The following is a 26,333-nucleotide window of genomic DNA, read 5'->3' as shown; positions in this document are numbered from 1 at the left end:
CGGCCCCCACCACCGTTCCCCGACCTGGGCACCGCGAGGCTCTGTGCACCCTAAACGGGATCTGGCCAGCCCCCGCCCTCCCCTCCTCGACACCTCCGCGTCTCCTCACGTTCTCTGCGCGTCCTTCTCCTTCCCGTCCCCGGCCCGGCTACCCGCTGACCCAGGCCTCTCTGGATGGGGCCCGCTTCTCGCCTCACAGGCCGCGGGTCAGGGCCTCCGTCCTCACCCCAACCCTTGTGGCCTCCCCGGGCTCCCCAGAGCCGAACTCTCTTTTCTTCCTTTCTCCCACTTGGCCCCTATTTCTCCCCCAAACACCTCCCACCGCAGCCTTCAGCCGCTCGCGCCAGAACCGCTTTCTCCCTTCTCTCCCCAGGAATTCACCCCGCACAGACACTTCGCTCCTCTTCCTGGTGCCCGCCTCCTCTCTGCCATTCATTCAGCCCAGCAAGACACCTTCCTCCCTCCCCGGAGCCCCGCTCCCTCCAGCCCCTGCCCTCCGCTCCACAGGACCCCTTCCCCCGTACCTCGCACCCATCTTCCAGCAGCAGCCACCCGGCGCTCATCCCCACCCGCCGCAGGCACCAGCTCCGGCCACCGGCGCGGTCTCCTGTGACGAAGAAGCCGGGCTCCCCCATCGCCTACTCGACCCCGGGAGCGGTCAGCACCGAGCGAGACCCCGACCCAGGTTCCGGCTGCCTCTGTGCATCCCCTCAGCTTCCATATCTAAATAACAGACAGAAGCAATCGCCACACGCTCGCGATCGCTGCGAAAGCAGGATCCGCTCGCCCGCCCTAGGCCAGGAAGCAGGAGCACTGCGCCTGCGCAAGAGGACGGCTGCCGCCCTGGAGCAAAGAGGGTAGGTTGGGAGCCAATCCGGCCCTGGGCGGGGCGGGCGCGACTCGAGAGCTCTTCTCCCCTCACACCTTCCCTCACCCTCTCCAGAACCATCACCCCAGTCCTAGCCGCCCCAGACTGGAACCTCTCCTCACCGTTCCTCTTTTTAAAAAAGTCATGTAAAACTATAGACCACTTTTAAACAACTTTAAACTTTCCATCAGATTTAAGTCTGCCTAGTCTGTTCCTAAATAGTCTCTATTTTGCACGACCTCCTTATATTACCGAAGTAAAAAATAAATTACACTAGGCAAATCTACAAAGACAGAGAGCACAGTTACCTGGGGCGAGGTGTGGGAGCGGGGATTGAATGCAGATAGGCTTGAAAAAAGTGGAGGAAAGCGGTAATAGAAATGTTCTAAAAGTGGATTGTGGTGACAATTGCACAACTGTATAAGTTTATTAAAAAGTCATGGAAGTGTGGCCGGACGCAGTGGCTCACGCCTGTAATCCCAGCACTTTGGGAGGTCGAGGGGGGCGGATCGCTTGAGTTCAGGAGTTGTGACCAACCTGGCCACATGGGGAGACACCGTATCTACAAAAAAAAAAAAAAAAAAAAAAAAGGAAGGGAGGGAGAGAAAGGAAAAAAGAAAAAAAAGAAAAATTAGCTGGGTGTGGTGGTGCACACCTGTAGTCCTGCTACTTGGGAGGCTGAGGTGGGAGGATCACCTGACCCCAGGAGGCAGAGGTGCAGTGAGCCGACATGGCGCCACTGCATCCCAGCCTGGGTGACAGAGTGAGACCCTGTAAAGTGAGGGAAGTGTACACTTCCAGTGGGTGAATTTCATGGCATGTAAATTATACTCAATAAAACTGTTAATTTTATTATTATTATTACTGATTACAGACAGTCTCGCCCTGTCACCCAGGCTGGAGTGCAGCCTGGAGTGGTGCGATCTCAGCTCACTGCAACCTCCGCCTCCCGGGTTCAAGAGATTCTCCCGCCTCAGCCTCCAGAGTAGCTGGGATTACAGGCACGTGCCACCACGCCCGGCTAATTTTTATGTTTTTTGGTAGATACCGGGTTTCGCCGTGTCTCCTGGATTCAAGCGATCCAACCGCCTCAGCCTCCCAAAGTGCTGAGATTACAAGCATGAGCCCCCGAGCCCGGCCAATTAAAAAATTGTTTTTAAACTCAACCTCTCCTGTGGATTTTCCATATAGTGTGATAGCTGCTGCCTGTAGTGAGTACATCCAATGGTTGAGCCCCTTTTGTCTTTTCAGTTTTCCAACACCCAGTTAACAATTTCTTTCTTCTTTCTTCTTTCTTTCCTTCCTTCCTTTCTTCCTTCCTTCCTTCTCTTTCTCTTTCTTTTCTTTTTTCTTTCTTTCTCTTTCCTTCTTCTTTCTCTCTCTCTCCTTCCTTCATTCCTCCCTTCTTCCTCTTTCTCTCTCTCTTTTTTTTTTTTGTACAAGGGGAAAGAAGGAAAACAATTTTCCTAAATAAAATTCTGTCAAAAAAACAGCCAGGGCTGGGCATGGTGGCTCATGCCTGTAATCTCAGCACTTTGAGAGGCCGAGGCAGGTGGATCACCTAAGGTTGGGAGTTCAAGACCAGCCTGACCAACATGGAGAAACCCCGTCTCTACTAAAAATACAAAGTTAGCCCAGCATAGTGGCACGTGCCTGTAATCCCAGCTACTCAGGAGGCTGAGCCAGGAGACTCGCTTGAACCCAGGAGGCAGAGGTGGCGGTGAGTCGAGATCTCGCCATTGTACTCCAGCCTGGACAACAAGAGTGAAACTCCATCAAAACAACAACAATAAACAAAAACAAAAACAAAACACATACACAGCCAGGTGTGGTGGCTCACGCCTGTAATCCTGGCACTTTGGGAGGCCGAGGCAGGTGGATCACCTGAGGTCAGGGGTTCCAGACCAGCCTGGCCAACGTGGTGAAACCCTGTCTCTAGTAAAAATACAAAAATGATCCGGGCATGGTGGTGAGCACCTGTAATCCCAGCTACCGGGAAGGCTGAGGTGGGAGGATCCCTTGAGCCTGGGAGGCAGAAGTTGCAGTGAGCTGAGATCACACCACTGCACTCTAGCCTGGGTGACTGAGCAAGACTCTGTCTCAAAAACAAATACACAAACAAAAGAAAACAACAAGAAAAGAAAATACATACACTAAATGAATGACACAGTGTACAATAGTAAATGGCTAACATTTACTGAGTGCTAAGTGCCAGGTACTAGGCCAAGCACCCCACATACTTTATTTGTCCTTTGCAAACAAAAAGAAAAAAGAAAAATTAGCCAGTTATTAGTGGTTACAATTATAATCCCTACGTTAGAGATGATGAGACAGGAGGCACAGAGAGGTTTTGGTAATCTTCCCAAAGTAACAAATGAAATGGCAGAGTAGGATGTCAATTCAAGTCTGTTTCAAAAGCCTAGTTTCCTAACCATGGGTACAATCCCAACCTGGAACATTTTATCTGTGTTGTGCAATCAGATCAAGAAATGCAGGCCCTGACATCACAGAGGGCCAGGAACATTGGTGAGAATCATAGCTGCACTCATGGAGATGCTTCCCTAAGCTGTGCATAGGTATCTCTTGGTGCCCCCACCCCACCTTAGCATTCTATCCCAGGAACAGCAAGCACACCTAGAAGCCACCCTGACATTTAGTCTGTGTGTCTCCTTATGCTCCTCTTGGCTGTGATAGATTCTCAGACTTTTCTTGTTTTTGATGACCTTGACAATTTGAGGAGTACCAGACAGATATTTTGTAGAATGTCCCTCAATTGGGATTTGTCTGATGTTTTTCTCATGATTAGACTGGGGTTATGGATTTGGGGATGGAAGACCACATAGCTAAAGTGTCATTCTCATAGCATCATATCCAGGGTACGTGTTATCAACATGAACTATCATTGTTGGTGTTCATCTCGATCACCTGGCATTTCTTATTTCTTGATCTGACAGTGCCACACAGATAAAATGTTCCAGGTTGGGATTGCAACCATGGTTAGGAAATTAGGCTTTGGAAATCTAGGTAGTGTTTGTCAGGTTTCTCCATTGTAAACTTACTTTTTTTTTTTTTTTTGAGACAGAGTTTCACTCTTGTTGCCCAGGCTGGAGTGCAATGGCTCAATCTCGACTCACTGCAACCTCCGCCTCCTGGGTTCAAGCGATTCTCCTGCCTCAACCTCCCGAGTAGCTGGGATTACAGGCATGAGCCACCACGCCCGGCTTATTTTGTATTTTTAGTAGAGACGGGGTTTCACCATGTTGGCCAGGCTGGTCTTGAACTCCTGACCTTAGATGATCTGCCCACCTCGGCCTCCCAAAGTGCTGGGATTACAGGCGCGAGCCACTGTGCCAGGCGTTTTTGTTTTGTTTTGTTTTTTGAGACGGAGTCTCACTCAGTGGCCCAGGCTGGAGTGTAGTGGTGTAATTCTCAGCTCACTGCAACCTCCACCTCCCAGGTTCAGGCAATTCTCCTGCCTCAGCCTCCTGAGTAGCTAGGACTACAGCTGCATGCTATTATGCCTGGCTAATTTTTGTATTTCTAGTAGGGATAGGGTTTCACTGTGTTGGCCAGGCTGGTCCCGAACTCCTGACCTCAGGTGATCTGCCCACCTTGGCCTCCCAAAGTGCTGGGATTACAGGCGTGAGCCACCACGTCCAGCCCAAACTTACTCTTTTTTTTTCTCTTTTTCCACACTGTACTCTTTGGAATGAAGTCACTATTCCTGGGCCAAATTTAAGGAGTGAGGAATTATGCTCCACTTCCTTAACTGCAGGGTCTCTACAGAAACTGTATGGAATTCTGCACAGGAGTTTGTCTCTCCTCCCCTGTTGATTTATCTATTCAATCATTTATTTGTATCAGGCCAGGTACGGTGGCTTACGTCTATAATTGCAGCACAGCACTTTGGGAGGCCAAGATGGATGGATCACTTGAGCCCAGGAGTTCAAGATGGGCCTGGGCAACATAGCAAGACCCCCCTCTCTACAAATAATAAATTAAAAATTTAGCTGTGTGTGGTGGCATGCACCTGTGGTCCCAGGTACTTGGGAGGCTGAGGCAGGAGGATTGCTTGAGCCCAAGAGGTCAAGGCTGCAGTGAGCCACTGCACCCCACAGCCTGGGTGACAGAGCAAGACCTGTCTCAAAAATAAATATGTAAAATAAAAAATATATCAGTGTGAACCCATGGATATTTATTTTATACTTTGGGTTATAATCTCATACTGCTTTATTTTGTTTCTCAGATTGTTCCTACTTTGGCCATTGAGAGCTCTTTCAGGTGGCTATGGTGTCCTTTTGACATACTCCCATTGTTGTGTTTTGCTAAGTACTTCCTTACTTTCTGGCACAAGATGCCCTAGATCTAGAATCAGCTATTTCTCCAAGGATCTCTGGTTCCTTTATTGGAAAATGGTATTAGAAACCAAGAAACTCTGGGCACTAGGTGCAGTCATTGCTAGTGGGATGTCATTGTTTCTAGGCCTTCTCAGCTGACAGAGCAAATAAATATATGGGTGAATACTAACCCTTGATATGCACATATTTATAAATATTTATGCATATATACACATTTGTGTTATATGTGTGTGTGTGTTTCTGTAAGCTAGGCATGAGCTCATTCTGATGTCTTACCACTCTAATCCATTCCCACCTGAATCATTCTAGCTATCTCCCCTTGTTTATCTGTAAACTTCTACTTCAAAAGTGGGAACCCAGAATCCCACCATCTGCCATCCCTTGACTTAATCTTTCATTTCTAGTATACATGTATAGTGATTTCAGAATTGTTAAGCCATACACTTATGGAGACAACTTTATCACTACAGTACAGTACTTGTATGCAGGTCTTTTGCCTTCAGTCTTACAGTCTTACAGACTCCACTCATGTCCAAAGTGGCTGAGGTCAGCACCCATTTCCCTCAACCCCCTTCAGAGAGGTTGTTTCATACATTTGTAATACAGTTAGAGTGTTTTGTCATAGTCTATTCTATGTGGGATCCTCTGACCTGCTAAATGATTGCTTAGAATTTGTATACATTTTACATTAACAATTGACTAGTGTACACATTAAGGTTAATATATACATTAAGGTTCACCCTTACTGCAAAGTTCTGTGGGTTTTGATAGATGCATGGTGTCATGTATACACCATTACAGCATCAGAGAAAATAATTTATCGCCCGAAAGAAAATCCTCTGGACTTCACCTATTCAGTCCCACTCCCACCTACTGTACCTCACTTGTTTTATTTAACTAAGTATCCTGGAGATTACTCCATAACTATATATATATATATATATATATATATATATATATATATTTTTCTCCTTTCTCTCTCTCTTTTTTTTTTTTTTGAGACGGAGTCTTACTCTGTCACCAGGATGGAGTGCAGTGGCATGATCTTGGCTCACTGCAACCTCCGCCTCCCAGGTTCAAGCGATTCTCCTGCCTCAGCCTCCTGAGTAGCTGGGATTACAGGCATGCGCCACCATGCCTGGCTAAGTTTTGTATTTTTAGTAGAGACGGGGTTTCACTATGTTGGCCAGGCTGGTCTCAAACTCCTGACCTTGTGATCCGCCTGCCTTGGGCTCCCAAAGTGCTAGGATTACAAGCGTGAGCCACCATGCCCAGCCTCTCTTTTTTTAATTTAATAATAGTAATAAAAAATCCCTCAGCCTCCCAAAGTGTTGGTGTGAACCACCGCGCCCCGTCCCTCCTTCCTCTTGACAGCTGTATATTACTCTGTTGTGTAGATGTTGATGGCTGTTGTGAGACCTCACTTCTTGTCTTCTTAGTTTAAAATAATTTAAACAAGAGACACACAGCAGGAGATGCAACATAGAGCAATTTATTGCAAAGGAAAAAGAATATTTTGAAAGTTAAGTGCAGAAGAGACAGTCCATCCTAAGAAAGGATTCAAGGCGGGACAGCTGGCACTAGGGAGACTCCCTTTACGGGAGACTTACATGGATTATTCATAAAGGAGTGGGAAGAGGTGTTACTAGGAAGCATGCTCTGGGCGGTCCTCTGGGTGCACATGCGCAGTAGCTGTGCATGCCTATTCATTCCCCACATGTCTCATTAACACCTTAAATCTCTACCCAGGGATGTGGTTTTTACTATTATAATGAGCAAAGGGTCAGTCTGAGGACAGGTAAAATCAAAATATGCATGCTCTCTATGGGGGAAATTCTCTACTAGAGACAGTTTTGCTTGAATGAGCTTGACTACAATGTGAATGCTGGGGCTTACTGTGTTGACTGTACAGTCACCACGGTTGTTGCATCCTGAGGACATGATTACTTCCTTGAGTACCTATCCTGCTTCCTAGATATACCATTGTTTATTCAACCAGTCCCTTGTTGATATGCAGTAGGGCTCTTTCCAGTCTTTTGCTGTCACAAATAGCCCTGCCATGAATTCACAGGCACCACTTTTGTGTGCCTATTGTATGCTTATCATATATCGTCTTATTAATCCTCAATACCATCCTGCAAGTTATCCTCATTTTGCCTATGAGAAAACTAAGAGTTTCTTGAAGGTTACATCTTGTTTTCCATTGCATTCCTGACATTTTATTGAATGAATAAATGTAACTCAACTAGTAAATGGCAGTGCAGGAAACTGAAGCCAGGGCTGTAAGCCTAGATCTGTCTAGACCCAGAGGTTGCATTCATTATGGTCTAGCACTAGAAATGGCCACCCACAGGGAGTGCACAAAATGATTCATTTGTTTGTGGGTAGAATATAACAGGATATCTAATTAGTTTTTTTTTTTTTTTTTGAGACAGAGTCTCGTTCTGTTGCCCAGGCCTGAGTGCAGTGGCACAATCTCAGCTCACTGCAACCTCTGCCTCCCAGGTTCAAGCAATTTCGGGCTAATTTTTGTATTTCTAGTAGAGACGGGGTCTCACCATGTTGGCCAGTCTGGTCTTGAACTCCTAACCTCAAGTGATCTGCCCGCCTTGGCCTCCCAAAGTGTTAGGATTACAGGCATAAGCCACCGTGCCCAGCGGGGTTTTTTTTTGTTTGTTTTGTTGTTGTTGTTTTTCCTTCCTTCTTTCCTTCCTTCCTTCCTTTCCTTCTTCCTTCCTTCCTTCTCTCTCTCTCTTTCTCTCTCTGTCTCTCCCTCTTTCTTTCTTTCTTTCTCTCTTCCTTTCTTTTCTTTTTTTTTTTTTTTTTCATGATGGAGTCTCACTGTGTTGCCCAAGCTGGTACTGAACTCCTGGGTTAAAGTAATCCTCCTACCGCTACCAATGACTTTCTTCACAGAATTGGAAAAAACTACTTTAAAGTTCATATGGAACCAAAAAAGAGCCCACATTGCCAAGACAATCCTAAGCCAAAAGAACTAAGCTAGAGGCATCACGCTACCTGACTTCAAACTATATTGCAAGGCTACAGTAACCAAAACAGCATGGTACTGGTACCAAAACAGAGATATAGACCAATGGAACAATGGAACAGAACAGAGCCCTCAGAAATAATACCACACATCTACAACCATCTGATCTTTGACAAACCTGACAAAAACAATAAATAGGGAAAGGATTCCCTATTTAATAAATGGTCCTGGGAAAACTGGCTAGCCATATGTAGAAAGCTGAAACTGGATCCCTTCCTTACACCTTATACAAAAATTAATTCAAGATGGATTAAAGACTTAAATGTTAGACCTAAAACCATAAAAACCTTAGAAGAAAACCTAGGCAATACCATTCAGGACATAGGCATGGGCAAGGACTTCATGACTAAAACACCAAAACAATGGCAACAAAAGCCAAAACTGACAAATGGGATCTAATTAAACTCAAGAGCTTCTGCACAGCAAAAGAAACTACCATCAGAGTGAACAGGCAGCCTACAGAATGGGAGAAAATTTTTGCAATCTACTCATCGGACAAAGGGCTAATGTCCAGAATCTACAATGAACTCAAACAAATTTACAAGAAAAAAACAAACAACCCCATCAAAAAGTGGGCAAAAGATATGAACAGACACTTCTCAAAAGAAGACATTTATGCAGCCAACAGACACATGAAAAAATGCTCATCATCACTGGCTACCAGAGAAATGCAAATCAAAACCACAGTGAGATACCATCTCCCACCAGTTAGAATGGCAATCATTAAAAAGTCAGGAAACAACAGGTGCTGGAGAGGATGTGGAGAAATAGGAACACCTTTACACTGTTGGTGGGACTGTAAACTAGTTCAACCATTGTGGAAGACAGTGTGGCGATTCCTCAAGGATCTAGAACTAGAAATACCATTTGACCCAGCCATCCCATTACTGGGTATATACCCAATGGATTATAAATCATGCTGCTATAAAGACACATGCACACGTATGTTTATTGCGGCACTATCCACAATAGCAAAGACTTGGAACCAATTCAAATGTCCATCAATGATAGACTGGATTAAGAAAATGTGGCACATATACACCATGGGATACTATGCAGCCATAAAAAAGGATGAGTTCATGTCCTTTGTAGGGACATGGATGAAGCTGGAAACCATCATTCTCAGCAAACTATCGCAAGGACAAAAAACCAAACACCACGTGTTCTCACTCACAGGTAGGAATTGAACAATGAGAACACTTGGACACAGGAAGGGGAACATCACACACTGGCGCCTATCATGGGGTGGTGTTGGGGGAGGGATAGCATTAGGAGATATACCTAATGTAAATGACGAGTTAATGGGTGCAGCAAACCAACATGGCACATGTATATATATATGTAACAAACCTGCACGTTGTGCACATGTACCCTAGAACTTAAAGTGTAATAAAAAAAATTAAAATAAATAAATAAAGTAATCCTCCTACCTTGGCCTCCCAAAGTGCTGGGATTACAGGGGTAAGGTACCACACCTGGCCTCTAATTAGGTTTTTATCTCATCCTTTTAAAAATGCCTATTTTTGTGATTATTTTATAATTACAAAAAAGAACAACATAGAAGATATGTATAGACTTTACATGAATAAACAAACATGCATATATTGGGCTGTATTCTCAGACACTGTTTTGTTACTAAGGGTGCATGAGCAAAATGGGTTGAAGACCACTGACTTCTGTCTATGGCCATACCACCCTGAACATGCCCGATCTCGTTGAGACCACTGACTTCTAAGATTTGGAGATTTTATCAACTCTACCTCTCCTATATATTCCCTTTTAACAGTGGCTCTTAACTGGGGGTGATTTTCCTCTTTCCAGGCAATGTCTGGGGACATTTTTGGTTGTCATGATGTGGGGAGGGGTGCCACTGGCATCTAATGACTAGAGGCCAGGGATGCTACTGAACATCCCACAAATCACAAGATAGTCCCCACAACAAGAGCTATCCCATACAAAATGTCAACAATGCTGAGGCTGAGAAACCCTGTCTCATACCCATCTCAAGAGTGAAAACTGAAATAGGAAAAGACAGCAGGATGTGGAAAAGTTAGTAGGGGGTTATCTATGTGAAACTGACAACTGTCACATTATATATGCTCAGTTAATGTCAAACAGAACTGAGGAATGTTAGAGCTGACTGTGGAGAGGCTTGGGGAGTTGGGAAGGAACATGACAATAAGGGGAGAAAGCACAGGGCAAGAAGAAGAAAGAGAAAGAGATGAGAGAAGTATGGAAAAGCCAGGCACGGTGGCTCACACCTACAATCCCAGCAATTTGGGAGGCTGTGGTAAGAAGATCGCTTGAGCCCAGGAGTTCAAGACCAGCCTGGGCAACATAGGGAGATCTTATCTCTACCAAAAAAAAAGGTTTTAAATTAGTCAAGTGTGCACCTCAAAAAAAAAAAAGTGTGCACCTGTGGTCTCAGCTACTTGGGAGACTGAGGTGGGAGGATCACCTGAGCCTGGAAGGTCGAGGCTGCAGTGAGCCATGATTGTGCCACTGCACTCCAGCCTTGGTAACACAGTGAAACCGTGAAACCCTATCTCAAAAAAAGAAAAGGAGAAGAAAAAAGAAAAAGAAAAGAAAAAAGAAAAGGAAGGAAGGAAGGGAAAAATAAAAGAATTATGAAAAGGAAGTGTGTTCTCAGTAAACTATCGCAAGAACAAAAAACCAAACACCGCATATTCTCACTCATAGGTGGGAATTGAACAATGAGAACACATGGACACAGGAAGGGGAACATCACACTTCGGGGACTGTTGTGGGGTGGGGGGAGGGGGGAGGGATAGCATTGGGAGATATACCTAATGCTAGATGACGAGTTAGTGGGTGCAGCGCACCAGCATGGCACATGTATACATATGTAACTTACCTGCACATTGCGCACATGTACCATAAAACCTAAAGTATAATAAAAAAAAAAATTGTTAAAAAAAAAAAAGAAAAGGAAGTGTGGCAGATCACGCTTTTAAAAGATGATTACAAGATCTCCCATCCTGCTTGCTCTTACCATATGACACTGACATTCCTCACATTGCAAGGTGGAGCTTATATTTCCTCCCCTTGAATCTAGATGGGCATGGGACTCCACCAGAAGTAATGCTATGTCATAAAAGGTGATACAACTTCCACCTGGTCTTTTGGGGATGCTTGCTGCTGGAACCTAGTCTACATAAGGAAGTGGAGAGGTCACATGAAGAGGCCACATGTAGATGTCCTGCCTGACAACCCCAACTGAGGTCCCAACTGAGGTCCCAACTGACATCCAGCATCAATGGCCAGTCGTGGGAATGAAGGTGCCCCTAGATGACATCAGCCCCGACCCTGAATCATCCCCAGTCCTCTGTGTCTTCCAGCTGAGGCTCCAGACATTGTGGAGGAGATCCAAGCTCTCTCTGTTGTACCCCACCTGAATTCCTGACCCACAGAGTTGGTGAACGTAATGCGATGGTTGGGTTAAGACACTTAGTTTTGACGTGGTTTGTTATGCAGCAGTAAGGAACTAGAACAGAAAGGGTGCAGGGACATGCTGGGGGCTCTTGGACAGTCATTGGTTGCGTGCTTTATATATTAGTTAGGGTAATGCTAGCTGCAGTAACATACAAACCCCAAGTTTCAATGGTTTAACACAACAGAAGGTTATTTCTTACTCACGTATTTGTTCAGTGTCCCTAGTGAGTGGACAGCCTACCACTAAGTCATTCAAGTACTCAGACTACTTTCTTTCTGTAGCTTCTCTGTTCCCTAGGGCTTGGAGTCCTCTGCATCAAGAAAGCAAAACAAGGAAAGAGAGAATGGAGAAGGTACACTTGCTTCTTCATTGTCTTGTCCCCAAAGTGACATACATTCCTTTGGCTCACACTTTACTGGAGAGAACTGGTCAAATGACCCCACCTAGATCTGAGGGAGGCTGGGAAATTCAGACCCTGGTTGATTAGTCCTTACTAGAAACAACTCTAAATTGTGGGAAGAGGAGCATGAATTCTGCCAGACTTTAGAACTCAAGTTACAAATTAAAATAATGATAATGACATTATCTCTCCCATTTCCTTTGCTTTTATCTCCCTAGAATAGAAGTAAAAGGGTGGAATTTTTGCTCACTCCATGGCTTTTGTGTAAGACCAGCTTTTAATTCAGTGGTAAACTAGAGGCTACTGTAGCGTGGTAGTTAGGGACATCGACTCTGGAGCCCTGCTGTTCAAATCCTAGCTCGGCTACTTGCTACATCAGACCTTGGGCAAGCTTCTTGACCACTCCAAGCCTCAGTTTCCCCATTTGTAAGATGAAGGTGATGCTAAGTATAGCACCTAACTTATAGGATTGTTTTATGCGTCAATTCTTGTAAGATACAGAGTAAGTACCAATAATGGTCAGCTACTGTTGTGGAAGAAGAGAGTGTCGGCTTCTGCAGATACAAACACTATCTCCCCATGCCTTTTCTACACTCTTTCATCCAAGAGACTTAAAAATAAAAACTTCCTCCTCTTTAAATTGGTGATATTATAAAGCAGAAATCTCTTCAATCAATTTTATACTTTTTAAAAATAACCCATGTCCAAGCAAGATGGGTTTTTAAACTGTCTAATAAAACAAATAGTTCCCTCTGTAAGCAAGGGTTGATCCACTTTGGGGGCATAGCTCTGCCAACTGAAGTGTGGTTTCCCTGCGTGAGTTTCAATAAAAGCGAGTTGGAATTTTTTCATTACGTTTTCAAAAGATTGAGCAGAGAAGAAAAGGGTCTTGATGTAGCATCTCAAGGAAAGTCCTGTGTTTCTCCGAGTACTTTCTATCTTGAGACCACAGGCCAACTTTTCAATAGATTGCTGCATGTAGCCATCTTGGGGGTGGGGTGGGCAGTGAGTGCTCAGATTGGTACCATAGACTGGGAGGACTTCAGGGTGACTGGGGGAGATGAAATCTCAGATGGGATGATGCAGCCTGAGTGTGTGGTGGGGAGAAGTAGGGAGGTGGGACTTCTCATTCATCCTACCTTTTCTCTTACTCCTTTATTCTACCACCTTCTCTTCTCCACCCATCCCCAAAATGTAAAGCTCCACGCTGAAGGAATCAGGAAAGGATGTCTTTCATCTTGGAAAAGGAAATGTTTTAGAAAACCAGAAGATGACGAGAAGGGGAAAAGTAACCACTTGCTTTGGTCAGCTTGTGTGTTCAGTGATATTTTATGTAAACATGGGGTTTCAAGTATAGAGTTGTAAGATATTTCTGATACCTTCAATCAAGTTTATTATATTTCAGAAGTACTTGTAATAGGTAATCAAATTTACGATATTCTGGAGGTGTCTTTTTTTTTTTTTTTTTTTTGAGATGGAGTCTTGCTCTGTCGCCCAGGCTGGAGTGCAGTGGTGTGATTTTGGCTCACTGCAACCTCCACCTCCCAGGTTCAAGCAATTCTCCTGCGTCAGCCTCCCGAGTAGTTGGGATTACAGGAGCGTGCCACCACACCAGGCTAATTTTTGTATTTTTAGTAGAGACGGTGTTTCACTGTGTTAGCCAGGATGGTCTCAATCTCCTGACCTCATGATCCACCCGCCTCGGCCTCCCAAAGTGCTGGGATTACAGGCGTGAGCCACTGCGCCCAGCCTGGAGGTGTCTTTAATCAGTAATTAAGGTGGATATTTTGGAGGTACTTAAAATTAGTAACCACCTTTTCGGTGGGGGCCCTGACTGTTTAAGCATCCACATCCTTTAACTTGCCAAGGATCAGTATCCAGATCAAATATTTATTACCAGCTGGGCTGGTGGCTCATGCCTGTAATCCCAGCACTTTGGGAGGCCGAGGTGAGTGGATCACCTGAGGTCAGGAGTTTGAAACCAGCCTGGCCAACATGGCAAAACCCCGTCTCTACTAAACAAAAAGTAGCCGGACACGGTGGTGGGTGCCTGTAATCCCAGCTACTCAGGAGGCTGAGGCAAGAGAATTGCTTGAACTCGGGAACTGCAACAGAGGTTGCAGTGAGCCGAGATCGTGCCATTGCACTCCAGCCTGGGCGACAGAGAGAGATTCCATCTCAAAAAAAAAAAAAAAAATTTATTACCCAGCTGATTTTATTCAGGAGGAAGAGGGGAGGAAGGAGAGAAGGGAGGGGAGCCAAAGGGGGGGGGGGGTGGTGGTGGGGGGCAGCAGCAGCAGAAGGCAGTGGGAATCAGACATCAATAATGACCACCTTGTTTTCCTCTGAGTTGGCTTCAGTCTGTTTATTTTGCAAGTAACGTGTGTATCAGGCACCTGATATAAAATTTAGATTTTAGATGACTTACAGTTGAGTCAACTTTGAGTTGGCTATTTTTGGACTACAAAAGATCACAAAGATCCCTAACTCTGTTCACCTTTGTCAAGGGTTGAGGAAGGGGAGCAGAGAGTCGGGTGTTTCTCACATGGAGAGCCTGGAGTTCTACAATTCAAGGTTATAATGCAATTCTCATCACATTTTTTGACTCATAAGTTTATTGTACCATCAGCTGTGGTATATATTATTCAGGACTTGTTTAAATGTGCTTACTTCAGCTAGTAGCAGCCTTGCCTCTCCTGTTTCAGTGACAGTGTTTAGAGCTGTGTTTTTCAAACTTAGGTTAACGCCGAGTAATGAGTCTTAGCACTATTTATTTATTTATTGACAAGATCTCACTCTCTCACCCAGGCTGGAGTGCAATGGCATGATGATAGCTCACTGTAACCTCAAACCTCTGGCCTCAAGCAATGATCCTCTCACCTCAGCATCCCAAGTAGCTAGGACTACAGATGCGTGCCACCATGCTGGGCTAATTTAGGTTTTTGTATAGATGAGGTCTCACTATGTTGCCCAGGCTGGTCTCAAACTGCTGGCCTCAAGCAGTCCTCCCATATGAGCCATCACACTGGTCTCTTAGCACCATTAAAAAAACAAACAAACAAAAAACAGAAAAGGAATACAATAGCATAAGTAAGAGGCCATCACACACAGTAAGGGTAAGCATTGTTTGTGAAACATTGTGTGTGTGTGTGTGTGTGTGTACTGAGTCTCAATGTAAAATGTGTTTTTTCACTATAGGTCGTGGTCAGAAAGAAGTTGGGAGGCTTCCAGTACCAGACAAAATGGAGTAAGGTACTGCAGTCTCTGCCACTGATCACAACTAAAAATGCTGGACAAAATGTAACTAAGGACTCCGAAAAGTAAACAAGCAGCCAAATTGTGGAAGGGAATCAAAGCTTGAAGAAACTATCTGTATGGGGTAAGTTTCCCCCAATTTTTCTTCTTTTCTATCACAGCTTTGAGCCGAGAATAGGTCCAGTTGGGGAGCTGCATGGTAGCAGAGACAGCAGAAACTCTGAGAGAAACCCCATCTCTCTGACCAGAAGACTTAGGAAAAGGATCCCTGTGAGCCAGGGAGTGTAGAGTGAAATCCCCATTGAAACTATTTCATTTTCTCTCTCCTAGATCTGTCCCCAAGATGGAGAGACAGAATTTGCAGTTTGAACCTCATTAGATTGACTGCCTGCTAAAACAAACAAAACAAAAACAAAGTCAACACTTTTTGTTGTTTTTTTAGACGGAGTCTTGCTCTGTTGCCCAGGCTGGAGTGCAGTGGCACGATCTCGGCTCACTGCAAGCTCCGCCTCCCGGGTTCACGCCATTCTCCTGCCTCAACCTCCAGAGTAGCTGGGACTACAGGCGCCCGCCACCACACCCGGCTAATTTTTTTTTGTATTTTTAGTGGAGTCAGGGTTTCACTGTGTTAGCCAGGATGGTCTTGATCTCCTGACCTCGTGATCTGCCCACCTTGGCCTCCCAAAATGCTGGGATTACAGGCATGAGCCACTGCGCCCGGCCCTACACTTTCTAAAGCCGAGGTGAGCAAACTTTTTCCACAAAGGGCCAGATAATAAATATTTTAAACTTTGTGCCATACAGTCTTCTATCACAACTACTCAACCCTGCCACTGTAGTGCCAAAGCAGCACAGTATGTAAATGAATCAGCCAGGCTGTGTTCCAGTAAAACTTTACCTATAAAAACAGGGGGAAGGCTGGATTTGGCTTGCAGGTCATAGTTTGCTGACTCCTGCTGTAGAAGAATTTTAACAAGATTCAGAGTCTCACACCATATTAATACTATTCAAAATATCCAGGATGCAATCCAAAATTATTCCACAAAGCTCTAGAAAATGTTATCGATTTTTATGGGAAAAGATGATCAAAAGATGCCAGCACCAGAGAGGATGTGGAGAAATAGGAATGCTTTTACACTGTTAGCGGGAATGTAAACTAGTTCAACCATTGTGGAAGACAGTGTGGCGATTCCTCAAGGATGTACAACTAAAATACCATTTGACCCAGCAATCCCATTACTGGGTATATATCCAAAGGATTATACATCATGCTACTATAAAAACACATGCACACATATGTTTACTGTGGCACTATTCACAATAGCAAAGACTTGGAACCAACCCAAATGTCCATCAATGATAGACTGGATTAAGAAAATGTGGCACATATACACCATGGGATACTATGCAGCCACAAAAAAGAATGAGTTCATGTCCTTTGCAGGGGTATGGATGCAGCTAGAAACCATCATTCTGATCAAACTATCACAAGGACAGAAAACCAAACACCACATGTTCTCACTCATAGGTGGGAAATGAACAATGAGAACACTTGGACACAGGGTGGAGAACATCACACCCCGGGGCCTGTTGTGGGGTGGGGGGAGGGGGGAGGGATAGCATTAGGAGAAATACCTAATGTAAATGACGAGTTAATGAGTGCAGCACACCAACATGGTACATGTATACCTATGTAACAAACCTGCATGTTGTGCACACGTACCCTAGAACTTAAAGTATAATAATTTAAAAAAAAAGCAAAATAAAAAAGATGCCAGCACCAATATGACCAAGAGGTGGGAATTATCAGATAAAGACTTAAAACATCTATTATAAGTATGCTGGATGAAATAATGGTAAACACACTTGTAATAAAGGGAAAGATAAAAGTTCTCAGCAGAAAAATAGAAACTATAAAAAGAACCAAATGGGAATTTTAGAACCAAAAAACACAGTATCTGAAATAAAAATTAACTGGATGTGCTTAATAGCAGATGGAGACCATGGAAGAGGAAGTCAATGAACTTGAAGATAGATGAAGAGAAATTATCTACTCTGAAGAACAGAAAGAAAAAAAGATTGAAAAAATAATGAACAGTCTCAGGGTCTAATGTTCATATTATTGGAGGCCCAGGGGACAAATAAGAGATTGGTGCAGAAAAGGAAATACTTGAAGAAATACGCTCAAATTTGATGAAAGATATAAAATTACAGATTCAAGAAAATTAATGAACCCCAAACAGGACGAATGCAAAAAATGAACAAACTCCAGAAAACAAACACAAACAACTTACACTCAGACACATAATCAAACTCCAGAAACTTAAAAAAAAAACAAACTCAAAAGCAGTCTGCAAAACAATACAGAAGTTCCCGAGAAAATTAAAAAATAGAATTACCAGCAATTCCACTTCTGAGTATATACTCAAATAATTGGAAGCTGGGTCTCGAAGAGATGTTTGCACACCATTGTTCATAGCAGCATCATTCACAATAGTCAAAAGATAGAAGCAACACAAGTGCCCGTCAACAGATGAATGGATAAACAAAATGTGGTACATACACACAATCAAAATTTAATCTTAAAAAAGGAGGGAAATTCTGATCCATGCTAAAACGTGGATGAACCTTGAGGACATTATGCTTAATGAAAGAAGCCAGTCACGAAAAGACAAATACTATATGCTTCCACTTCTGTGAGGTATCTAGAAAATTCAAATTCAAAAAGACAGAAAGTAGAATGGTGGTTGCCAGGGGCTGGGGGCAGAAGAGAATGGGAGCTGTTGTTTAAAGGGTATAGAGTGTCACTTTTGCAAGGTGAGAGTTTTGGAGATTGATCGCACACAATGTGAATGTGCCTAACACTACTGTACACTTAAAAATGATTAAGATGCCAAGTTTTCTGATATGTACATTTTACCAGTTTTTTGTTTTTAAAAAAAGCCTGAGAAAAATAATGAATTAAACACAGAAAATTATTCAATGACTGTGGATTTCTTGTTTTTTTTTTTTTTTGAGATGGAGTCTCGCTCTGTCACCCAGGCTGGAGTGCAGTGGTGCAACCTCAGCTCACTGCAACCTCCACTTCTCGAGTTCAAGCGATTCTCCTGCCTCAGCCTCCTGAGTAGCTGGGACTACAGGCATGGGCCACCATGCCCGGCTAATTTTTGTGTTTTTAGTAGAGACGGGGTTTTTCACCATATTGGCCAGGCTGGTCTCGAACTCCTGACCTCGTGATCACCCCGCCTCGGCCTCCCAAAGTGCTGTGATTACAGGCATGACTGTGAATTTCTTATCAGAAGCCATGGAAAAAAAGATGATGGAACAAGACGGGTAAAGTGCCAGAAAGTAAAAAAAAATCTATATCACGAGAAAATAGATTCAGGAATGAAGGCAAAATAAAGGCATTCTCAGATGAAAGAAAACTAAGAGAACTGTTGGCAGATCTGTTCTAAGTGCTAAAGAAAGTTGTTTAGGCTGAAGGGAAACAACTGTACCAGAAAGAAACCTGGAACTTAAGGACTGAAGGAAGAACATGACAGGTAAAGTCTCCTCTTCAGTTCCTTCAAATATGTACGACTGTTGAGAACAAAATGATAATAGTATCTGGTAAGGTTTTCAATGGATGTAGATGTAATTCATGTAATGATTATAAAGGAAGGAAGGATTAAGGACCTAAATGGTTGTTAAGACTTCTGAATTTTAATTGAAGAGATAAAATATAAACTCTAAATAGACTGTGAACAACTTTAGGTACGTATATTGTAATCTTCAGAGCAATCTCTTAAAAAATATAGAGATATAGCCAAAAGCCAATAAATATGTTATTCAAATAATTCAAAAGATGACAGGAAAGGGTGGGGGGAAGTAACAAACATAAAAGGGAACAAACAGAAAAAGAAATAAAATGGTAGATTAAATCCAACCATATTAATAATATTAATTGCAAATGGCTTAAATGTACCAATTAAAAACAAGAGATTGTCAGACTGGATTGGAGAACAAGACCCAACTACACCGTCTTTAAGAAATCCATATTGGCCGGGCGCGGTGGCTCATGCCTGTAATCCCAGCACTTTGGGAGGCCGAGGCGGGCAGATCACAAGGTTAGGAGATCGAGACCATCCTGGCTAACATGGTGAAACCCTGTCTCTACTAAAAATACAAAAAATAAGCTGGGTGTGGTGGCGGGCCCCTGTAGTCCCAGCTACTCGGGAGGCTGAGGCAGGAGAATGGCATGAACCCGGGAGGTGGAGCGTGCCGTGAGCTGAGATCGTGCCACTGTACTCCAGCCTAGGCAACAGAGCAAGACTCTGTCTCAAAAAAAAAAAAGAAATCCATATTGAGGCTGAGCACGGTGGCTCATGCCTGTAATCCTAGCACTTTAAGAGGCCGAAGAGGGTGGATCACCTGAGGTCAAGAGTTGGAGACCAGCCTGGTTAACATGGCGAAACCCCATCTCTACTAAAAACACAAAAATTAGCAGGGTGTGGTGGCGGGCGCCTGTAATCCCAGCTACTCAGGAGGCTGAGGCAGGAGAATCACTTGAACCCAGGGGGCAGAGGTTGCAGTGAGCCAAGACTGACCCACTGCACTCCAGCCTGGGGCGACAAAGCAAGACTCCATCTCAAAAAAATAAAAAATAAAATAAGAAATCACATTGGACATAAAGACATAGATAGGTTAAAAGTAAAGGAAGGAAAATAAGTTTGGAGACCAGCGAGTGGTTTGAAGAGGTTTGGGCTTTCCTTTCAGATAGCTGGGTTGAGTGGGGCAGGTTTAGTGGGGTCACTATTGAGACAAGCTTAGTATCCATACAAGCAAAAGTAGCCCAGGGTCTGGCTCCCAGATTCCCCACAATGGCTCTCACTTCAGGCAGGGACTGTCACACTCACCCTGCAGAAGCCACACCACCTGCAGAACCAAACTGAACGGGAATTCTCCTTGCTTCCAAGAATTCTAATTCAGCCTTTGCCAAAGCAAGGGGATGCCTTTCCTTGGGAGATGCCTTGGTTGGCCATGGTTGTGGGCGTGTGGCACCTATCCTGGCAAGCTGGCACAGGCTCAGAAGACCCTGGTCTTGTGGTACTGCACTTTAGGCTGATTCTGTGGGAAGCTCATCTTTTTCATCATGAATCTAAAATCATCACCTTGGCATCTATGGCAGCTTCCAAAACTGTCTCCAACCAGGAAATGAATATTGGATGTCCTGAGAGAGGTAGAGGTATGAAAGGCTCAGTTACTGGGGCTTAGTTTTTGCCTCCAATCCTCCAAGTTTTACATAACTGTTTTGAAATGCAAAGTCCAGTCCAAGGCAAGCCAAATGCTGTCAACAAGAGGCTCTTGCCTCTAGAAGCAAATAAGGTCACTGTTTGAGGAATCTGTGCTACTATCCCTTTGCAGATCAATACAAACAGAGGCAGGGCCTATTTTAAGTAGAACCTTGTAGAGATTTAAATTGTAGAAATATTGGATAAACTGTAGGTTACAGTATGCCAGGATTAGTTCGGAAGATTTCGTCAATTTTCTAATCATGATTAAACAAACCTGTCTCAGAAAATGCTTGACTTCCTGCATAAATGAAAAACAGAATGTTTGAATGAAGATTAGTTCAGGTTAGTTATTTTTAGCCTCAGGAACAATTAATGGCTTCAGTCCAAATAATATCAAGTAGAAAGTATTCGTGTTTTATGACAAAGGTTAAATTACAAAGTTAATTGTGAAGAGTGACTTAGATTTTGAACACACATTCCCTTTCTGTATGCTTATGGGAAAGTCTGTCTCTATTGTCAACTTATTTTTATAAGTTCTTTTTGTAGAGACTGTTACCTGAATCCTAATGTCTGTGTTCCCCTTCCTCCACAGTACCAGAATCCTTTTAGCCAGGCATATGGCTGCCTGCAATGGACTCATCTTCCCAACCTCTCCTACAACTAGGTGCAACCTACCATGGACTAAGTTCTGCTGTGAGTTGTAGGAGGAGGTACAATGGGGCACCTTCCTGGAACCTTCCTTACAACACTGCTGGCACATTTCCTTTTTCTTCTTTGTCACCTCTTTAATTCATCTGTGTAAAAATAGCTGGAGTGCTGGCTACTATCCTGACCAAGAAGACCTAGGGAGGGAGTCCAGGTACCTAAGCACTTTGTGAAACAGAGTCATCTTACTAGCCCTGGGTTGCCTACTTTTGGGCATTTATGTGAGGGAGAAGTAAATTCTCATCCTGTGTAAGTCACTGTTATTTATTTATTTGTTTATTTATTTAGAGACGGAGTCTCGCTCTTGTTGCCCAGGCTGGAGTGCAATAGTGTGATCTCGGCTCACTGCAACCTCCACCTTCCCGGGTTCAAGTGATTCTCCTGCCTCAGCCTCGTGAGTAGCTGGGATTACAGGTGCCCACCACCATGCCTGGCTAATTTTTTTTGTATTTTTAGTAGAGACGGGGTTTCACTATGTTGGCTCGGCTGGTCTCAAACTCCTGACCTTGTGATCCACCTGCCTTGGCCTCCCAAAGTGCTGGGATTACAGGCATGAACCACTGTGTCCGCCCTATTTTGGTTTTTATTACACACAGCTGAATTTAATGTTTATGTGGTTCCTAATGACTGAAACCAAGAAATACTCTCAAATAAATCCTAGGAAGGAATTCTGGGTGGAGAAACCATTCCAACCTGTCCTTTGTAGATGAAATGTAATCAGCTACCTTTCTTGAGATATTTCACAGTAAGGTTACCAAGAAAAAAAACAACAGCTGACAACCAAAAAAAGACTTAAAGACAACCCTACATGGCGGCCGTCTTAGTTCTTTCTGCTTTGGTGGAAACACACTGAACAGGCAAGCCAGGAGGACACCGGATCTCTGGTTCTGACTTTGATGCTGTCTTCCTTGGCCTTGGCTTGGATTTTCCTCCGTGAATGAGGGGGTTAAACTAGATATCTCCAAGTTTTCATCCAGCACTGAAATTCTAGTCTGTTTTCTACCCTCCATCAGATGACATACTTCTTTTAGATGAATGAAATAATCCATGTAAAGTGCTTCTCAGAGTGGTTGGCAAGTTAACTCTTTTTAGTAGTTTCATTTACCAAGTTACTCATTTTTGTAGTTTCCACAGTACCTTTCACAGATGGATGTCGGCTAAGTGTTTGCTGGTTGATCCTCTGCTGAGGCCCTGCTCACCTCACAGAAGGCCTGACTGCACACCTACTAGTATCAGCAAGAAAAACTCAGGAAGAGGAGACTCTTTAGGTTCCATGGACACATACGGGAGAAAAACCAGCAGATGGAGGAGGAAATACACCATTTATTTACAATTCTTTTCACTTTATCCACAATTTCCCATACAAACATAAAAACTAAAAAAATAAAACCACCACTTGGGAACACAAGTGTCTTTCTTTAATTAGTCCGGTTGAGGGAGGGTCTCAAGCCCTCTCACTCTATGAAGGAGACCACTGAGGCACACCGAAGGGGAAAAGGAAGAGGGTTGGGAAGAATGCCTGAGAAACAGCTCCAGATGAGAAATCTAACTCACACTGATGTGGTGGGGCCTCACTGGCAAAGAGACTTGAGGATGTTACCCACCAGGGACACTGCTCGGCTTCCCAGGAGGATGACAGCTGCTGGCCCCCAACCCCCCACCCTCCACTACCAAATACCAAAACTCAAACAGGGGTCACACATCTCATGAGCTGTGTGGGGAGTGAAGGTGACAGTAAGGGACATGGAGTGCTGCTCTCTGAGAAGAGCCCCAAACCCAAGGGACACACAAGAAGCCCCTTTCCTTGGCACTGAGTCTTCAGTCACAGCTTCTGTCCGAATACAATGCTGAACTTGAAAATGTAAAAACAAAAGCCCTCCCCAGATTCCGGGGAAGGTGGGGATAAAAACACATAGAGAGGGCTTGCCCGCCTCTGCAGTCCCTTCTTGGGGGGGCTGCTAGGAGCAAAGGGCAGATGCTCCAGGAAAGTCTGGGGGTTGGGGGGTGGGGTGAAGAAAGGGGCGAGGGGGACTCTGAGACACTGATGCTTGGGATGGCTCCAGCTGCTCAGCCACTCACTCCAGCAGCCTCCCGTTCTACCCCTCACAGCAGGACACCCAGAACCAACCTGGAGGCGCTGAAGCCACCTTCCTGGCAACTTCCTCTGTGCTAGTGACCTAGATTGCTTTCACATGTTGATGCACATTATAAATATAAAATCATATCTGCTACAAAGAGGACATATATTTGTACATCTTTACCCATATACATAATAACACAATTTACACATAATATCTTGGAGTGGGTCATCATGGAAAAGGGGTCTGGAGAGCCCCTTCTGCCTCCCCTGCCCCGATCCCTCTTCAAGGGATGCTTATACACTTGGTCACTGGGGCCCTTCCCAACTAGTCTGATGGGACTCGTCTGGACACAGAAATTCAGACATGTGACTAAATGCTGATGGGCATGTATACACATTCACACCCACACACACATGCAGACACCTGGTGAGAAAAGGAAAAATAAAATTCCTAGCCCTTGGGTGTAGGCCTCTTCCCAGAGTTACAAGCATCAGTGCCTCCTCCATCTAGAATCATGGTTTTAAAAAGCTGCCCCTCACTGGCTCAGACTGGGGCAGAAGGGGAAGGGCTAGGAAACCAGGAAGAGGGAAGAGGGGCCAGGAGTCTTTTGAAAATATAAGGCGTTTCTGACCTGTGATCAAATCAAACTATGTTCACAAAAAAAAAGCAACGGTTATCAGTTGGGGCCTGTCCTTGCAGGGACAATGTGAGGTGAGACCCTGAGCCTTCCCCTTCTTTGTCCAGTTTCTTTTAAAGGGGTAGACAACCCTGTACCACCTTTTCTGTCCTCTCCCAGAACTGGGTCCATCCACGCGGCATGGAATACTGACAGTGGTCCAAGTGACACATCCAGAGACATGGAGTGGTGGACGCCAGAAAGTTAAGACCTGGGCGGCGGGTGTGAGCTTTGTACAAACAGGAGTGGTTCCTGGCCGGGGTCCACGGCTCGCACAGTGGCCACAGTGATCAGACTGCCATCAGAGATGAGGGCAGTCTGGGTCCCCGGAGGAGACAGCACCTATCGGCGGTAGTGATTTGGGGCATCGGCAAACATGTACTTGAGTCTGTATGCCTCGGCGAGAAGCAGCCCAATCTCTTCGTTGCCCCAGTGTATTGTAGGTAGGTTCTGTAGCAGCATGAGGAGACCCTGGAATGCAAGAAAGGACTTTTATATCATGCCAGACTGTAGACCAGCGAACCCATTCTTAGAGACCAAGGCCTAGAATGGGGCCCCTTCCTCCTGGCTCACACATGTCAAAGAGTCCAGCCTCCTTCCTCCCAAACAGTACACAGCTTTCAGTCCTAGTTCACCTCAGGAAGCCTTGAAAGCCTCTGCTGATTCTCTAGTCCACTAACACCTGCCTCTTTAAAAACATAAAAACATAAATAGGGAATGACAACAATAAAGATTTTTAAGAGAGAAAAATAATCACTTATCCAAATATACCTCTCTTAATCTTATTCATTTTCAGTCTTTTCTTCACATGCATATTTCTTTAAATAGTTGTAACAATAATTATGACTTTTTTTTGAGACAGGATCTCGTTCTGTCACCCAAGCTGGAGTGCAGTGACACAATCATAGCCTGCTGCAGCCTTGAACTCCTGGGCTCAAGTGATCCTTTGACAAAGTTAAAATATAGGCCAGGCGCGGTGGCTCACGCCTGTAATCCCACACTTTGGGAGGCTGAGGCGGATGGATCGCGAGGTCAGGAGATCGAGACCATCCTGGCTAACACAGTGAAACCTGTCTCTACTAAAAATACAAACAATTAGCCAGGCAAGGTAGCGCACGCCTGTAGTCACAGCTACTTGGGAGGCTGAGGCAGGAAAATCATTTGAACCTGGGAGGTGGAGGTTGCAGGGAGCCCAGATCGCGCCACTGCACTCCAGCCTGGTGACTGAGTGAGACTCTGTCTCAAAAAAAAAAAAAAAAAAAAAAAAAGAAACAGACAAAATATTTATAACATCTATAGAAGATAAAAGGTTAATATATGTAATCCATAAGGACTGCCTACAAATCAGTAAGAAAGAAGGCAAACAGCCAAATGGGAAAACAGACTAGCAATGTGAATAGCTAACGCACTAATGCCAGTGGCCACTCACACTATGATGACTTACAAACCCTGCTCCTAGCTGATCCGAATACTCCAGCAGCATTCTGCAGTTCTCAGTGTAAAGGTCTTGTGCATCCTTTATGAGATTTCTTCCTCTAGTACTAGAAGTGTGGCTGGGCACAAAACTGCCCAATGCACATCACTGCTATGTGTGGCCAATACAATTAGGTTCTGGCCAATTCTGGATGTGAACAAAAATGATAGGTGTAACTTCTATGTTTTGCTCTAAACTTCTCTCCTTCTTAGAAAATGGATATGAATGGAGGAGTAGAAGTGATCATCTTAGACCATAAAATTAAAGCATGTGTTGAAGATGGCAGAGTAATAAGACAAAAGAAATCAGAATCCCTAACACTCCAAAACCATAATGTTAGCCCTGGACTGCTTACACTTAGACTGTTAGTTGAAGGGAAATAAACAACTCTCTTGTTTTAAGCCAGTTATTTTGAGGTCTTGGTTACAGTAAACAAGTTTATAGCATCTTAACAAATACATACCATATTTATCAAAATAAGAAATGCACGTGGTCTTTCATCCAGCAACTCTGCTTCTAACTCTCTATCCTAGGGAAATAGTCACACTACTGTGTGTACAAAGGTATTCACTGCATCATTGCTTCAAATAGTGGAGAAAGGATACTAGAAAAGCGTCTGGCAGTATAGGAATGGTGAGATAAACCATGGATTATCTGCATCATGAGACGCAAGGCAGCACTTGAAACAAGTAAAGCCGGTCTACATGTACCAGTATATGAAGATACAGAAGACATTTTGG

The 26,333-nt window shown here is 44.2% G+C and overlaps 2 protein-coding genes and 1 long non-coding RNA gene across 8 annotated transcripts in view; 1 reads left to right on the top strand and 2 right to left on the bottom strand.

The window, feature by feature from the left end:
• RNF8 (ring finger protein 8) overlaps window positions 1-794 on the bottom strand; it is a 37,271-nt gene extending 36,477 nt beyond the window's left edge. For 2 of the 3 annotated variants that reach the window (XM_024247941.3, XM_024247940.3), the window contains exon 1: window positions 525-758. In XM_024247941.3, the coding sequence (XP_024103709.3) occupies window positions 525-635 (111 nt within the window). In that variant the 5' untranslated portion in view covers window positions 636-758. 3 annotated transcript variants of the gene reach the window in all.
• On the top strand, window positions 669-22,762 carry LOC134761597 (uncharacterized). Of its 4 annotated transcripts, none has more exons than XR_010140491.1 (6): window positions 669-857; window positions 15,328-15,508; window positions 17,379-18,926; window positions 21,250-21,516; window positions 21,651-21,756; window positions 22,488-22,762. It is a non-coding gene; the product is annotated as an uncharacterized LOC134761597 (long non-coding RNA). The 4 variants fall into 4 exon arrangements; XR_010140488.1 differs by having other exon boundaries at window positions 17,376-18,926; XR_010140489.1 differs by lacking the exon at window positions 17,379-18,926 and having other exon boundaries at window positions 22,497-22,762.
• The window catches only part of TBC1D22B (TBC1 domain family member 22B), a 77,358-nt gene continuing 73,690 nt past the window's right edge, over window positions 22,666-26,333 (bottom strand). The window contains 1 exon segment of the mRNA NM_001132178.1: window positions 22,666-24,590. Within this exon segment, the coding sequence (NP_001125650.1) occupies window positions 24,462-24,590 (129 nt within the window). The 3' untranslated portion in view covers window positions 22,666-24,461.

Source organism: Pongo abelii, chromosome 5 (assembly GCF_028885655.2).
Source record: "Pongo abelii isolate AG06213 chromosome 5, NHGRI_mPonAbe1-v2.0_pri, whole genome shotgun sequence".
NCBI lineage: Eukaryota > Metazoa > Chordata > Mammalia > Primates > Hominidae > Pongo > Pongo abelii.
Note: the sequence above shows the minus strand (reverse complement) of the source record. Positions and strands in the feature narration are given on the sequence as shown.